The sequence below is a fragment of the Corvus hawaiiensis genome, chromosome 11 (assembly GCF_020740725.1).
Source record: "Corvus hawaiiensis isolate bCorHaw1 chromosome 11, bCorHaw1.pri.cur, whole genome shotgun sequence".
Lineage (NCBI taxonomy): Eukaryota > Metazoa > Chordata > Aves > Passeriformes > Corvidae > Corvus > Corvus hawaiiensis.
Genome location: NC_063223.1, coordinates 23,840,483 through 23,856,737, shown reverse-complemented (window position 1 = coordinate 23,856,737; position 16,255 = coordinate 23,840,483). Strand labels below are relative to the sequence as shown.

The 16,255-nt window shown below is 41.2% G+C and overlaps 1 protein-coding gene across 3 annotated transcripts in view; it reads left to right on the top strand.

Moving 5' to 3' along the window:
• BICD2 (BICD cargo adaptor 2) overlaps positions 1 to 10,786 on the top strand; it is a 61,498-nt gene extending 50,712 nt beyond the window's left edge. For 2 of the 3 annotated variants that reach the window (XM_048315594.1, XM_048315596.1), the window contains exon 7: positions 5,337 to 10,786. In XM_048315594.1, the coding sequence (XP_048171551.1) occupies positions 5,337 to 5,643 (307 nt within the window). In that variant the 3' untranslated portion in view covers positions 5,644 to 10,786. The remainder of the gene's footprint in view (positions 1 to 5,336) is intronic. The other variant, XM_048315595.1, reaches the window with a different exon arrangement.
• Positions 10,787 to 16,255: the final 5,469 nt, after the last annotated feature.

The window sequence follows — 16,255 nt, the reverse complement described above, 5'->3', positions numbered from 1 at the left end:
GATGCCGCAGTAGCTATCACGACCTAGTACTGCAGGTGGGGTACTGTCATCCCTTTCACTCCTGATCCCTGGTCAAGGAGGGTTAGTAGCTTGGTGGTTGGCCAAGTGCATTCCTCTCAGTGACTGTTTCATTTAAGTCTCCATTTTGGGTAGGGTAAGCTTGCAAGTGGTGTTCCTAGGTGCTTTGGTGGAGATAAGTTCAAAAACTGTTTTGAGGTCTGATTTTTAGTCATTTTTCAAGTATCAGAAGTATGTAACAGCCCAATTTGTCCTCACTGTTGTAAACAGCTTGCTAAAGGAGCACCTCTTAGCAGTCCCCACAGTAAGAGTTGTGTTTCTTCTCTGGCCAAGAGGTTTGTATCAGCAGAGACTAATAACGAGTGATGGAGCCTTTACCCCTCCATGTTTGTTTCAATGTTGCGTTCAAGTGTGGGACAAAGCAGATTGCTGCACACGTATTTTCCACAGGAAGATACTCATTTTGTCGGATGTAAGAGAACTGTAACAATACATGAGAGTTGGAGGCTGGGCATGAATATAGTAACTGACCTAATTTCCTTTTCAAAGTAGGTTAATCCTACTAATTTGACAATACTATCAGCTATTTTTAATAAGTAATGAAAATACAGTAACACCTCAGCTGGAGACAAGGGGAGGCTTGCACAACACAGATTAACAGCTCCCAGCTCTGATGGACTGCCGCAGCGCTCTAGACAACACTGTATGTCTAAAACAAAATTGTTGTACAGAGGGTAAGTCAAGTTATGAGTAATGTACAAAGAGCACATATTTGCAGTTAACTCACTTCACTTGGGTCTTTGTTCAAGTGTGTATGAATCAAAAGGCTACTTTCAAGGTGGTGTTGAGTATTTATTGAATTTGCTGTGCCCAGTGCTGTGCAATGTTTATTGTGACCACCAGCAGCAAATAGGAATACAGTGATTGGGAACGGTGGGTCCCAGATCAGGGTTGATACTGCTGGTGGTATTCAGATCACTTCAGAGTGATGTAGAGAGCATAGAGCTAGGAGCTACCAGTAGCTTTTCCTGGCAAAAATATTTAATTTTCAAAATATATTTTATGGTAGGCTTGCGTTATTTTTTTTAAGGTCCCATTTAGTAGGCTAAGAAAATTGAGATTTTTTTAACGCAGAACAATATAAAGCCCTACTTAAGTGTAAGAAGAAGGGTTAGTGGCAGATTTGACATCAATTAATTCATCTTCCTCTAAAATATTGTCAGGAGAAAGACTGATTCCTTTCTTTGCAAGATGAAAGAGCTGCTCCCAAGTGCTTTGAGGGAACTTGAAATGAATATATCCTGTTTTCTAATGATTTAGCATGGGAGTGAGGTATGATCTCCTTGTCTTGTAGGTAAAGATACATTTCTAGATTGCATGTAAGAATTTGTTATTCAACCTTACAAGCAAATCAAAGCACAGGTTTCTTAAAATTGATTGCAGGGGAAAAAAATCACAAATCAAAAGATGAGAAAAATCTGACTTTAGAAGTTCAGCTTGAGGCTTGTTTTGGTTAACTTTTCAGTAAGGAAGGAGAGAGGGAGAAAATGGTAGGTTTCTGCTAGTTTTCTGGAGAACATCTCTGAAGCTGCAATTTCCAGAGTACAATGCCGGTGCTGATGAAGCACAGGTCCACAGGTTCATCCACCAGCAATTTGGGTTCAAGTCCTTGAAGGATGGTTAGATGCAAGGCAGAAGGCCAGTATTGCCATCCCTCCACATATTTGTATATAGCTTTTTTTGTTTTTAAAATTCTAGTTGTTGTTTCCTTAAACTTCTTTTTTTGATGTTGTTAATTACCAGTAGTAAGAAAATGGGCAGCATCCAAGCCTTGAGTTCACTATCTACTTAAAGCTGTGAATATGTGAAAATACAACAGGCTTATACTAATTTCATATGCTTACTAAAAGCGTGAAAACTAAATTATTTTCTTTCAAAGGTGTTTTTAAACGAAATACATCTTCTGTTCTGATTTTATTGAATATATAGCTGGGAAGTAGCCTAGCACATGGCAAATGGAATTGTCAAAGGAAGGAGCTTTTCTTTTCAATCAAACAAAGCAGTAAAAATACACAGAGAACAAAGATAAGCTGCCATAACTGCTGCTGCCAGCTAAAGCAGGTCCAGAGCCTATGTCATCCTAGATGCTTAGGGAGGCAACATTGCTGGGGGTTTTTTTTGAGAAAATTAAATTGAGAGTCAGCGAGCAGCATGAAGGAAGAAAGTGGGGCCGATCCCAGTCCATTTCTGTGTGCAACATCTTGAGCCACTTCTAGGAAAATTCTCGCCCCTTTGTTCCAGTAAATGATTGCTGTGCTTTGTACAGTGTGGTGTTCTTTGACTCTGGACAGCCATACATGCACCAGGACAAGGTTTGAGTTTGAGGCTATATGATTCCTTTTGGATTAATGATTTAGGAAAGCAGGTTCAGGATGCAGGATGGTGTGTAGGTAGAGTAGTTAACACTCCTGCCTCTCCCCAGTCATCTCTTCTATAGGAGAGAACAGTTGCTCAGGCACAGTTAAAAACTGCAGCTGCATATATGGTACTGATAACACTTCCCTTTTGTTGGGAAGGAAAAAAGAACTTCCTGAATAGAGTTCTATGGAAAACAAAAAACCAAACAACCAATATAGGTATTTGAAATAGTGAATACCTTGTAATTTCTAAGGACAGTCAATTGATGTTGTAAACTTTCATGCTGACAGGAAGCTCTGTGAGATAATGACTTGCTACAATAATCTTTTGGAGTCAAAATTCTGGCTTTAATTACAGCTTGGCTTACATGGGAAAGACTTCACTGCTTTCTAGACTATGCCAGGCTTATGTGTCACCAGTCAGCCTTTGGCGCAATTGTCTGTGCTTGGTCAAGAGGCAGGAATGTTACCAAAATGTATGTAAGACGGTGTGGGAAGTCCCTGTTCTGCTTTACTGCAATGGTTTTGTTTTCTCTTTCTTATCTCTTTTTGTTCCAAGTGGGGTGGGGATGAAGAGATCTGCCCCCCCTTGCTTTGGCTGGCCTGGATTAACACTTCTCTGCTGCATGTCAGATCGAGACAGCAGCAATCTTGACACTGCTTCACTGAGCTGAAAGTTTTGGGGCTACATTAACTTCATATTCTGTACTAAAACGTGGATATGTTTTGATTCACAAGACAGAAGCTGGAAAAGGGCAGGGGGAAACCTCCCCATATTTTTATGTTGCCCAAATCTTTTGGGACAGCAATACTGAGCGTGAAACAAGGGGAACAGGGCCAGGTCACTCCAGTGACAGATCATATTTTGCTGAAGCAATCACATTCCATTCCTCAAGGAATTGGTAATGCTGTTCTGGACAGCGCCCTGGTTTGCACTAGCAGAGCTTCGAAGGAATCAGTTTTGAGGTGTGTGCAGAAAAGAAATCAGAAAGGTCACTTCTGATATAGCCAGACCTTGCTTTTCACCTCACATGTCATGAGTGTCTTTGAAAGCTGGGGGGAAACCCCATAGCCTCTCAGACCTCCCAGGAATCTTTAGCCTGTGCCCTGCTCCCACCCCTGAGGGAAGAAAACACCTCTCTTGACACTCTGGAGCAGCAGGGCACAGAGTCAGTAGGATGCTGGGAGCTGTTCAGTTTTCTGGCCACGCCCTCCTTCTGGAGCTGGTGACACCTTCCCTCAGAGGGGAAGAGCTCTTATGCTTTCAAGATTATTTTAGTATTTTCAGACTTCCCAGGGCTGTTTCCATCTCTCTTCATCTCTAATGCTGAAATGTATTAATGGGACAAGATCTGGCCCTGAGTCTGGCTTCCACTCTCTGGAGTCTAGGAGTTGGTGTAGGGTCCATCTGACCATGCTGAGAAGGGCAGGTGTTGGTGTTCCAACAAGTTTAAGGTTCCTGAGTTTGTTTTTTTTTTTTTAAAGAAAGACCCCTCACATAATTGGTTTCCCCTAGGCTGCACAGTGTGAGAGAGGCTGTGAGGAGCTCCAGAGCAGGATGCCCAGAGATGCAAGGGGGCAGATTGCTGTGCATGTGGGGGCCCTAAACTCATACAAACTTCCTGGTCTGTAAAGCTGCAGTGCAGTTATAGTTCATGCAGTTTTATATTTTTATTTCTGAGTTACTGTTTAATCTCTCTATGTATTCAAAAATAAAAAACTGGGTTTTTTTCTTTTTCCTATTTCTATTCCCAAGCAAATATAATTAGGAATGTCGGTGTAATCCTGGTATTTAAAGTCAAGGAGAGTAGAATTTGAGGCTTGATAGAATAAGCACAGCTGGTGAATCTGCGTATCAATCCAGTTTTGTTTTGTTGGTGGGTTTTTTTCAGTCTGCTTTATATTACCTAACGATATATGTCCCTTAAAATCAGGGGCTTTTCCATTTCAATATTAGAAGGAACTTCTCTGCTGATATTTTTGCTTTTATGAAGAAGCTGTGTTTTACAGATGGTAAATTCCAGCTGGTACCTATGAATATTTAGTTCTCTACCTATCTGCATAAATGTTTGTCTCTGTGCAGTGAATATGCACCTACATGTAGACTTAAATTTTTCAAGTTGTTCATGGTGCAAGTTAAGCAGCTTCCAGGCTCAGTGACAATGACTGTAGATGGAACAGCTTGAGGCATTCATACAGCTTTACCACAGCCTTCCCACTAACTCAGTTCCTCTAATTGTTTTAAAACTGATTTTGATGGTGAGAACAATTATATAAAGGCCACTTGCTATTGAGAAGACAGCCACTATTTATAGCGTGATCAGAGTAGGTTAAAGTAGAATTCTGAAAGATGCTTGTTTTTAATAGTGCTGGTTAGTCCTCACTGGAGATTTGTTACTTGGACTTTGTCTAAAGTAACAAACGTCACAGTTCAGGTGTTCATCAACTGATATTAATGGCCATTTTAGCACTGGCCATTTCACAACACTCCTGTTGCTGCCCTCAGACCCTTTCCAACCTGAAGCTTAGAACCACTGTGATCTCTGTTAAGCAGAGACAAAAGTAGTATGACTGCATGGGGTCTACTTGCAGGAGGACATCTCGCTGACATTCAGACATAAATACAGTTACATCAGGCTGCATACTTCCGCTCTTCAAGGATGCTGTTAATTATACACCATCTTGAAAGGCATGAGCATGAAGTGCTGAGTAAGGGATTTTAAGAACCCCAGTGAGAAGTAGTTGTGGTTGTCTATAAGCTTGGTTGAAGTTCCTATTTAAGAGTGTGTATGTAAGCAGCTGCAAAGCTGTCACTGCTGTGCAGGTGGGACACAGGGGTTTATATTGGAAGGTGCTTATAATGGAACCAGGATTGCTAAAGATTGATGTATTTCATTGCAGATGCGATGAATATGTTACACAGCTGGATGAAATGCAGCGACAACTTGCAGCAGCTGAGGATGAGAAGAAGACTCTGAACTCCTTGCTTCGGATGGCTATCCAGCAGAAACTGGCCTTGACCCAGCGCCTGGAACATTTGGAACTGGACCATGAGCAGTCCAAAAGGGTGCGCACAAAGTCTGCCTCCAAAGCCAAGGGCAGTAACCCCAGTGTAAGTCACGTTCGGTCCTGTGGAGACAGGTCTGAAGGATCTGTCCTGAACAACCAGGTGTTTTGTAGTGAGAAATATAAAATCTATTGTGACTAGGACACATGTCTAGAAAAACCATATTCTGCATCTTATTTTATGCTGTAACTGTCAGCGTAAATCCCCACTATCTAACGTTGCAGTGAGTTGATTTGTACTAGTATGTTGTTGAACCAGGTAATACAGATTGTATTATGGTGGTCTTAACTGTAACTAATGCGTAAGTATGGGGATGCTATTAACAAGTTAATAGTGGAAAGCAATTAGCTTTTTCCACAATTAACATGTCTGGGGTTTGCTGTTTATGGTAAGTGTTAAGAGTACACCTGATAGAGTATGTATCTGGTGTTACTTACTGTAGTCTGTAGAGCACAAATGTGATCCTTCCTCCAGGGTTGCAGCATACTTCAATAAATGCTTTTATAGGCAGAAACAAACAGAAAACCTTCCTTGTTACTCTGGCTTAAGTGGTGAAAAGCAAAGGTTAAAATTAGAACTATGTCTTGGGAATGCAGAGCATTTGGAAACTAGAGTCAAACTTAATTTGCCTGTTGTAGCAGATGTTAAATACTTGCTATTGTATCACCACTAACCAAAGTCCTAAAGCTTTTATAGGCTATAAAAGCTAGAAAAAACCTTGGTACATTATTTACACTCTGCGTCCCTCTCTTCAGAGGGATAATCAGAAGAAACTTGCACAATTATATTAAAAATATGCAATATTTACTCCATCTGATACAAAATTTAAAATGTTAAGAATTGGGATCCTACCTGGTAGACAGTACGTCTTTAAGAAGTTATGTCCTGAAAGGATCTTTGTGGTCTTATGTTGCTCTTTGCAAGCATAACACTTTGGAAAGAACCTGTCTGAGACATCCTGTACAGGAAAGAAGCTGTAGCCACACAATATATATGTGTAGAATTAATATGACTGTGGTCTAGCATTGTTGGTCACAAACAGTTTTTCTCAGCTCTCAGTATTAACCTGAATAGGTAGCATTTCAGAGCTCTAATCATTTATTTAAGTACACAGATGATACTGCATTCCGTCTGCAAGCCATGTGTTTCACAGGGCTCTACATTAGAGGCACAGGAAATTGATCCAGATCATCCTGCTAATAATGATTTATGAAGTAGGTTAGTGCACATACTAATCTTTAAAAACAAATAAACCTTTGTCTGATATTGAACATTTAAGGGGCCTTTTTACCCACTTAATTACAATAAGTTTGATAGTATAAAAGTGTACTTCATAATTGGTGCCTACATAAGAGAAAAAGATTGAAAATGTTGCTTCTAAAATTGAGGAAAATTTGTGGAGCACTGAAAGGCACAGTTCTTTGTTTAACCCAGAGTTTGAAGTGCCTAGCCTCAGACTTTATTTTACTGTAAAGCCCTGTTTGTTTTGTACTCTTTTGAATACTTTTGTATGCCTATAGTGCTACTAAAAGCAATGCGAGCCTGTGCCGGTGAGTGCTGGATAGTGTGGTTCCCAAAGCCATTCTAACCCTGTGCTGTGGTTGTGCTCCTCTGCCCGTCCCTGTCGATGCTCACAGCTTGCTCCGTGCACTGCCCGTGCACACTCAGGAGATATCCCAGTGCTAACAGAAGCTAATAAGAGCATGGCTGGTTTTCCCACTGAGGGGAAACGATGGGAGATTTTGGCTTCCTAGGTATTTTTAGTCGTGTTGGGGGGAAGTCTTCTAAATTAATACAGTGAGATTTTAAACAAATGAAACTTTGCTACAAAGCTGGGAACCATGGAAATGCTGCAGCCCAGAGCCAGAATTGCATTTATTGATCTTGAGAGGAAGAAAAAACCCCCAAGTGATTAAATTCTAATTCATTTCTAAAACATGACTGGTTGGGGTTTAAACAAATTTCAATTCTGGTTTTAGAAACTAGGCCCTGTGTGTCTGTTATTACTTCTTTTAGAAAATACTGAATTCTCCTGAATTTGAGCTTTAATATTGCTAAATAGCAGGTTTGATGTTTTGGAAGAGATGTCTTTTATAATTTTCAATCCTGCTTTTCTCTTTGCTGCACAATCTTCCAAAAGGCCTTTATTCTTCTCATTCCTGCATTAAATACAATTTAAAAATACATGGTGAAAGCAAGCTTTTGAGTGCTAACTTTCTCTGCACTAATAGACTCAGTAACAATTCTGCTTCCACCATAGTAGGGAGCTTTAACACAGTTTTTGCTGCTTCAGTATCCCTAATGACAGTACTTTTGCAAAAGTACTAATGGCAAAAAGGTAAACTGGGAAAACTAATTGAATGCATTGTTAAGTTTTTTTTCAAATTAGTTGGAATTTTCTGTAACAATTTCGGTGTTACCAGACAGTGACTATTGCTGTGAGGCTTGGCTCATTCTTTCAGTTCCGAGTATGAACAATTTTGCTATTAGCCCAATACCCTTAGTGATCATTTCCCTTTTCAGTCATCTCTGCAAATATTTAAAAAACCCTAAGAACCAGCCTGACTGCTGTTTGAGTCTATCACTGTTATGGTTTATCCTGTCAGGAAAAGAACTGAGGAATGGTGTAAAGTGACTTGATCCTGCTGTTTGTATTTTTAGGTAGTATTTAAGACTGAGTCTTTTAATTCTTGATTAACAATTTCTTGAGACGTTCATTTGCTGTAAGTCTTTCGTATCAGTCTCAATGGGTTGGGGTAAAGCATGGAAAATTCCTTAAGCCGTCACCTACCTCTGCAAGCAGGCTCTTCTGGATGATTCTCTGCATAGGCCTGCATGATAGACTGACCTGCATGTTTCTGGAGAACCTAAAGCTTCACTGAAAACACTTCTTGCACACTCACTGCTTTTAACTTATGCTTGAAGAGCAAAGCTTTATTCAGTACTTGTAAGAATCCTTCTTTCTGCAAAGCTGTTGCTTCCAGGCTGAGCCCACAAAGCCTTGTTCACCCAGTGGGAAGGCATCTGTGAGCTGGAGTGGCTGCAGTTCCCCCAGCCAGCTAACAGACCCTCAGCCAACTAACCTGCCTGTGCAGCACATGGGGTTAAGTTTTCAGTTGATTGAGAAATAAACACTGATTTTTTTTTTTTCTAATGCTATTTTGTTTTTCCATTTTTCAGCTATAGAGTAGTCCCTGAAGAAGGCCTTTCCAACAGTGCAACAGCATTTCTTAGCCCTCCTCACTCTGGTTCAAAGTGGTGGCCCATTGCACACAGAATGGAAACCACTGACCTGATCCTAACTTTTGAAAACACCTTTTCCTATATATTACCTGAAACCTTCCCTTTCTGCCTGAAGCTATAAAACAAACAAGCTTTACCTATAAGTGCTGCTGCAGTAAGAAACCTTACAAGTGCTGAAGAAACCTACTTCAAGTGTAACGCTCACCATGTTAGTCTGTGCTCTCCTGGAAATGTCGGATGGGGGAATTTACTTCATTGCAGATGCTCATTTTTTACCTGATTGTTAAACCTGTGCACTTTTGATATTTTTCTTTAGCTTCTTTAATTACTTATGTAGAAGAGTTTATATAAATGCAGTGGTTTGTGCTCATAGTCTCTCTCCAATTTGAAACTTGTGACTTACGAATTATATATCAGCATGTGGCAGAGATTTGGGGGGGAACGACTCTAGATTGTGATTAGAAAAGTTTCAACAAAAAAGCAGGAGCTCTGCTAAAATATGTGCTGTGCTTCAGCATCTTTTTTTTTAATTAAAATGTTATGCTTTATATGTTTAAATTACTGATTTTTTAACTGCCATGTTCATTAAGAAATCCAGGGTATTCAAATTCTGGGGTTTTTTTCATATTGTATTATTATTCTTAGGAATAGTTCAATGTAACAAGAAGAAAACTTGACTTTGCTCTGGTTAAAACAGTAATAGGCACTTGAAAAATATTAAATAAGTAGTATTACCTATAAATTCCAGAATTCCTGGGTTTTAGGAAGTTGAAGTATTATCGATTAACAGAATTTTATACAACTATACCAGTTAAATTCCAAATTGGAATTGTTTTGTTACTTTTTTCATTTTATTGTGCCAAATTATGGTACATTTAGAAAGAAAAATTCTAAAGTGGTCAGTGATAGGGTGTTATCTATCAGCGCCTTTCTGTCACTCATTATTGCCAGTAGTGCCTTTGATCATTTGAGGGGAGACTCTTAGAGTAGCGTAGGCTAAGTCCTGTCACTTAGGAGGAATGGAATAGCTGGTTTGGAATTTGTTAAAGATGTGGAGCAATAAGTGCTGAGTGAACTCCCATTTCGCACATTTTTAATGGTAGTCTTACTATAGAGATTATATATTCAAGGAATTGTAAAAAATTCTGTTAGTCAATGATATTTCATCATGCAAATCCTTGCAAATTCAGGGGTATAGAGGGGAAAAAAAACAAAACTACAAACCTGAACAAACCCGACTACACTTTGGGAACCAAATGGACTTACATTGAACAGATGAGCAGTGTATGACCACGTTTATGGTATCAGTCCAGGAATGCGTCGGGAATGTCTCTTACCTGTGGGCGGTGTGCGGTGATGGGTGCAGGAACCACGGCGCTGTGTGCAGATGTGAACTGCAACACATCGGGATGTCCTTTGCATGTTGTATCTATTTGTGATTTCAACAAACAGAAACAGAGAAGCGCATCAACAAGCCATGTCAGGCTCTCAATGGCTTGGTGAGGCTCATGTGGTTGATTAAATTGGTACTTCCGGAGGGGAGCCCTCCCACTTCTCAAAAAAAGTACAAATTGACCTAATATTGACAGTGCGGAAAAGATTTCTGTTTGCTGGAAAAAGCGTTATTATTCCTAGATGTGGGGACTTATATTTCCATCTTCTGTTACAGTATTGAGTCATAAGAAATATTGTTGCATTTAAAATTACTACATTTGTATGTGGGTATTTATTTGAAATGATGTCAAAGTACTGTATTATGTTCTATGTGCATTACCTTTTAGCGGTGGGTTGGTCTCCATTTAACGTCCTGTGCATGTATTCTTGCCAAGTAACCTTTACACAGATCTGAAAAACAAAAAAGTTAAAGAGAAAATGTGGAAACTTCTTAAAAGGACAACTGTGTGTTAATTGGATAACCTTAGGAGAAGGGGTAGAGGGCAAAACATTGCTTCCAGATTAATAAAACAGTTTTTAATCTAGGAAAGCAATGTGCCTGCGTAAAGGTAGTCACATTGGCAGGAGCAATAAAAGAGAAAAGGAATTGCGTGTTCTGCCTGTTGGTTTTGTGGTTTAAGAAGGTGCTGGCTTAAGTAGTCTGCTGAAGGGATTTTCAGCCAGGGGCCAAATATATACTAATTTTTATCTGAAAGAAACGGAATACTTCACATGAAGTTTTCTGCAGGATTAGAAAATTAATTATTTGTGCTCACATTCAGGGGGCACCATCCTCTCTTATTCCATGAGATCTTCGTGGATTAGTTTTGGCCTGGATCAGACTGGTTTAATGTGTGGCACTGAACAACCATGCAAACACTTGTACTGGTACAGGGAAAGTAAGGGTAGGACTAAGGCTGTGGTGTCAGTGGTGACAAGTTGTCCTGAAATTACATCTTAATTTCTCGTATACTCTCCAAAATACTCACGTACTCTTAGGGCTCCATCCAGCCTGGCCCTGAACAGAACTTCCCTGGAAGTGTTTCCTGGCCCTGAGCACCCTGGTCTAGTGGGAGATGTTCTGCTCGTGGCAGGGATGCCAGCAGGGTGGAACAAGACAGTCTTTAAAGTCCCTTCCAACCAGTCAGGGATTCTGTGAAAATGCATTGAGTTGATGTTTGTCCGGTAGAATTAGTAAACAAACTCACAAAAAGCCCCTGAATGAGAATACCCAAACTCTGAGGGCAAGGCTGAGGTTTGCTCCATCAATACGAAGATATTCCTGGATCAATGACTTCATATTGGCCCCTAGAAACATTAAATATGGTTTTATACTCTAGTTTGACAACTCTTGTTTCCCCAGGTAGGATTTCTCAGAACCATTCTGCTGATTGTTTCTCTATCAGGTAGCAGTCTGCTGCATGACACCAGCTCATCAACATAATTTATTGCTGGAGAGCAAGATGACAGTTTTTCCTTGGGCATTGAAAACACTTGCTCAGGGGTATGCAGTGAACTAGCAGAGCATGTGTGCTGGGACACTTGCCCTGCTTGTAGAGGTCTGCATTTTCTATAACAGGAGCTTTACCTGCTGGATGATCTACAGAAGAAACATGTAAATCCATCGGCATGCACACAAGAGCAGGCCTTTGAAAAGTAAAACAGGGTGATTCAAGAATGCTTTAGTAAGAAAGAAAAAGAGAAAACAGTCAAAGGAGAATATTTAGATTAAAAGCTTGTCTAGTGAATGGCTATTAAGTAAAACATTCATTTCTTTGACTCTTTTCTGTGTAGAAAAATCCCCTCCCTAAGCCCTGGGGAAAATGTTGCCTGTGCAGAGATGGAGGGTGGGTTCAGCATTCCAGCTGCAGATGTGGCTGGAGTTAAGTCTCTGGGAGAGGAATCTGCCAGCAAATGTCACACTCATGCTTGCTATGGAGTCAGTAATCCGGCAGTGATCCTTTGTTTCTTGCAAGTGAGGCTTGAAAACAAGTTGCTCACCTCCCAAAGGAGGAACAGGGCAGATTTCTGGATGTACTGAGATGCCTAAAGATAGAAGACCTGGAAGTTCCCATGTACCTGGTTTTGTGGGATGAAGGCAATGAAAATTATGACAGAGGTACTTTTTGGAGATCCCACTAGATAACATGGTAAAATTCAGCTAGACAAATATTTACATTAATTAGAACTTCAAAACTATATTCACATTCTTGTGGTTTTTTTAGAGGCTGATGTAGTAGATGGACCTACAGGACCAGGAAAAGGTATTTTTGCATTCAAGAACTTTGAAAAAACAATTAAAAATATAAAGGTCACCTTCATGAGCTCATAACCAAGCAAAGCAGCTAGTTAATGTGATTATTCTGAGTATATTATTATTATTGCGTGTTATTTTGAATGTTCATCTATAAAAGCTTCAAGAAAACATTCATTAGAACAATTAATTAGAACAATGAGGGCATGGAATTGAGAACACTTCTATGAGCTGTGATACTGAGGCTGAAGTCTTTTTCATCATCTCAACATAATATGCAGTTAGGCTCTCAGGGTGTTCTCAACCCCTCCACATTACCAAAAGTCCACAGCAGAACTGGAATTGCAGCCCAAGGAGGGGATGAGAGCTAAAGGTAATGTTTGTGCTCTGCCTTTCCAATCTAGCTGCAGAAGCTGATTGGGCAGTAGGAAGCAAGGTAAGAATCCAGACTTTTCTCTCCTCCCTTGTATTGCTTACTCTTCTTAAAGCCACTGAATGATGAACTTCCCTCATCCCTTCTCTGACTTGGGTTAGACTCTTCATTCTCTTCTGGACTACTCTTCCCAGAGGTGTAAAATGAGACTTTTTGCTGCTGTATCATATATGCAGAGCTTGCTTTGTTAAGAACCCTGACAGAACATCTAGCAAGGGGGCACCACATAAATCCTCTTCCTGTGTTGTTTGTAGGGAGCAAAATTGTCATTGCTGTTTCTCCCATTCCCCTGAAGGAGAGTTTTCACCAGTATCCCGTTTCAGAAGGGATCTTTTCATGGAGCAGTAGGAAAAAGCTAAAAAGCCACTACTCCAACCCCAAATACTTATTAATAGAAAAATGGATGTGTTTCTGTGGAGTGAGAAGAAGAGGAAGTAGCAGAAGGGGAAACAAGAAAGTAGAGGGGAAGAGTGTGATCTGTGTATCTGTATGAGGTGGATCTAAAAAAAAAAAAAAGAAAAACAGATGAAGGTATACAAGAGTATGAAAGGGGCAAGAAGGAAAAAAAATGGCAGCTGTGGATGCGGCTGGACTTGAGCAACTTGAAGCAGCTGAATCTGCTGTGGGTGTGGATTGTTTGGCATAAAGCCTAGGAAAAATTCAATTCCAAAAAACCAGCTGCCAATTTAGTGTAGTCTGGTAGTACAGATATCGTAGTGCATAGTGTGCATTTCTCCATCTTAAAGGGATCAGCTACCACATTTATTAGCTCCAGGGGCTAGGAAGAGGCACAAAGAACATGAGACCACAGAAGGAAGGAGCAATGTGAAAAAATGAGGACAACATGTGAGAGAAAATTATGTTCCCTGGCTTTTTTGTGTGGTTTCAAAATGTCTCATGCAAGTGTTCCGGATTCCAGTAACCCTCTGTTTTAAGCTTCGGTTGGCTAAGAATGATTTCCTCTTGAAGTGTGAGCATGAGCCCAGGTGTGTCCCAGTGGGCAAGAAAGCCAGGGATACCTGGCTTGTACCAGCCATGGTGTGGGAGCAGGACCAGGGAAGAAGTGATCATCCACCTGTGCTGGGCACTGTGAGGCCCCACCTGGAATCCTGGGGTCAGTTTTGGGCTTCTCATGACAAGGAAGACCTTGAGGAGCTGGAGTGTGTCCAGAGAAGAGAATGGACCTGGGGAACGATTTGGAGGACAAGTCTGATGAGGAGAAGCTGGGGGAGCTGGGTGAGCTCATACTGGAATGAGAAGGTCCCCCCGAGGGATCTGAAATCCTGAGGGATTTAAAAGACATGTAGGTGTGGCACTTGGGGACATGGCGTAGCCTTGGCAGTTCTTGGATAATGATTGGACATTATGATCTTTGAAGTTTTTCAAACCAGAACTATTCTGTGATATTTCTTCTAATTAATATCTGAGTCAATCCAAACACAGCTGTACTTATTTTAATATCCATATCAAGTGTAGGTGGATACCTCTGACTAGCCTCAGGTTAGGGTGCTTTTAAACACATTTTTAACTAAGTTAGCTTCTGTGGTGTTACATTAAGAGAACTAAGTTCGGTGCCTACAGAATGCTACCAGCCAAGTAGTCGGTGTCACTACCAGCTTCCAAAGCTAAAATAGCCCAGGCACAGGGATACCTTATACTAGTGATTGACGCACTGCTGGGAGGTCTGGGGGGATCTTTGACCTTCAGTACCCTCTTGAAATTGTGCAGAAAGTCACGGACGGAGGGAAACAGAAAGGCAATGACTCAGAGAGTCAATAAAGCTCACAGGTCCAGAAGGGGAGCCTCAAGATGTGGGTGGGTAACATGGCAGCTGGGTATCGAGTGTTTTAGAACAGCTGAGATAGCATGATGGTAACCACATAGTGCCCTGTATGACAGTACTCTTTCAGAGTCTGCACCTCTGCAAGTAAGCACCATCCAGGCTGCACTCTGTGCTCAGCTAAAATGTGGAAGGTGCTGTTGGAAGCTGGGGGTAGTAGCAGTATGTTCACAAAAATAGGCTGCAAGATTTGTGTAGTTACAGAGTCTCAGAGCTTCTCACACAAAATACAAATATTCTTCTGTGGAGCTGTTTATACCAGGTAGTGTAAGACTGGTTGAAGTGGTGTGAAGAAGATTTGTGCATGTGCACTTCAGGAGACTGTAGAGGAGGCAGGAGTGCAAGTCTGTGCCAAGCATGACACCTGTCCATCAAAGGCATGACAGGAATGTTTGTCTCTGACATTACTGGCTGTGGGTTTTATACTTAGCACCCAGCAAATAACAGCGTGACTTTGGACATAAGAGTTAAAATTGTACTAGCAGATCTGTTTATGCAGCATGGCTGGAGAATCTGGCCAGTACAAAGGTGCCTATTAATCATATTCTTTACAAGTCTGGCCACCAGTAAAGGTCAGAACTGCTTTTTGTTCTGCGTGATACTTGTGCTGAAAGCACCAAATTTCCAGTTCAGTTGCCTTGTGCTCTGGAATTACGCAGTTGTTGAATGTCCAGAGCAACTCCCTTTGGAAGTCAGCTCGGAGAAATAACACTGACTGTGGTCTACATGAAGGGAGTAGAATCCGTGGTGGGAGTCGAAAAATAGTAAGAAACATAAAGGTGATGTGACCCTTATACCTGAACATGCAAAATAAAATTGCCGGCAGCTGTGTGTGATCAGGGAGCAGTTCTGGCAGAGAACACGAGATGGCAGTGCCAGACAGGGCTAGAGAGAGGCACAGAGAGCCAAACAGGGCGAGAGAGAGCCAGGCAGGGCCAAGCGGCACCAGACAGCCGGGCTCGTCTGCTCACAGGACCCTCTGCTGCTTCAAGGAAAATGGGAGCTGAGAGCAGGTCAAAACTGGTCACACTTCTTCCACACTAAAATATTTGACTTTTGTCTCAGGAATTCTCCCCTCCACTCCCCCCCCTTCTCCCTTTCGTTCAGGTTTGCCATGGTTACCCATGGTTTTGTACAGCTCACCTTGGAGGTATTTCTTGCTCTTTCAGTGAGTCACTGGCTTGGCAGCTCAGGAATATGAAGTTTTATGAATGGATACCAGTGCTGCAAGTGATTACCCTGAGTCACATGACAGACAATATGTGTAATCACAATTGTGAAGAAATTTTTATTTTTCTCTTTTTTGATTGCTCTGGTAACCCAGTTCACTTCCTGAGCATTTGCCATTTTTCTGTGTGTCACATAACGGTTGTGGGCTTGTGCAGGATCTGTTGTGCACAGAACTTGCCCTGCTTGTTAATATCAATGCTCAGCAGGAATGGGTTGGGCAGCAAAAGCTGTCTTCAGCTGTGTGCTGGGTTACAGGTTTGACAGAGAAGGCAGTGAAGAGTTCGGTCTGCACCTTTCCCTTTGCCCATCTATAACCCCA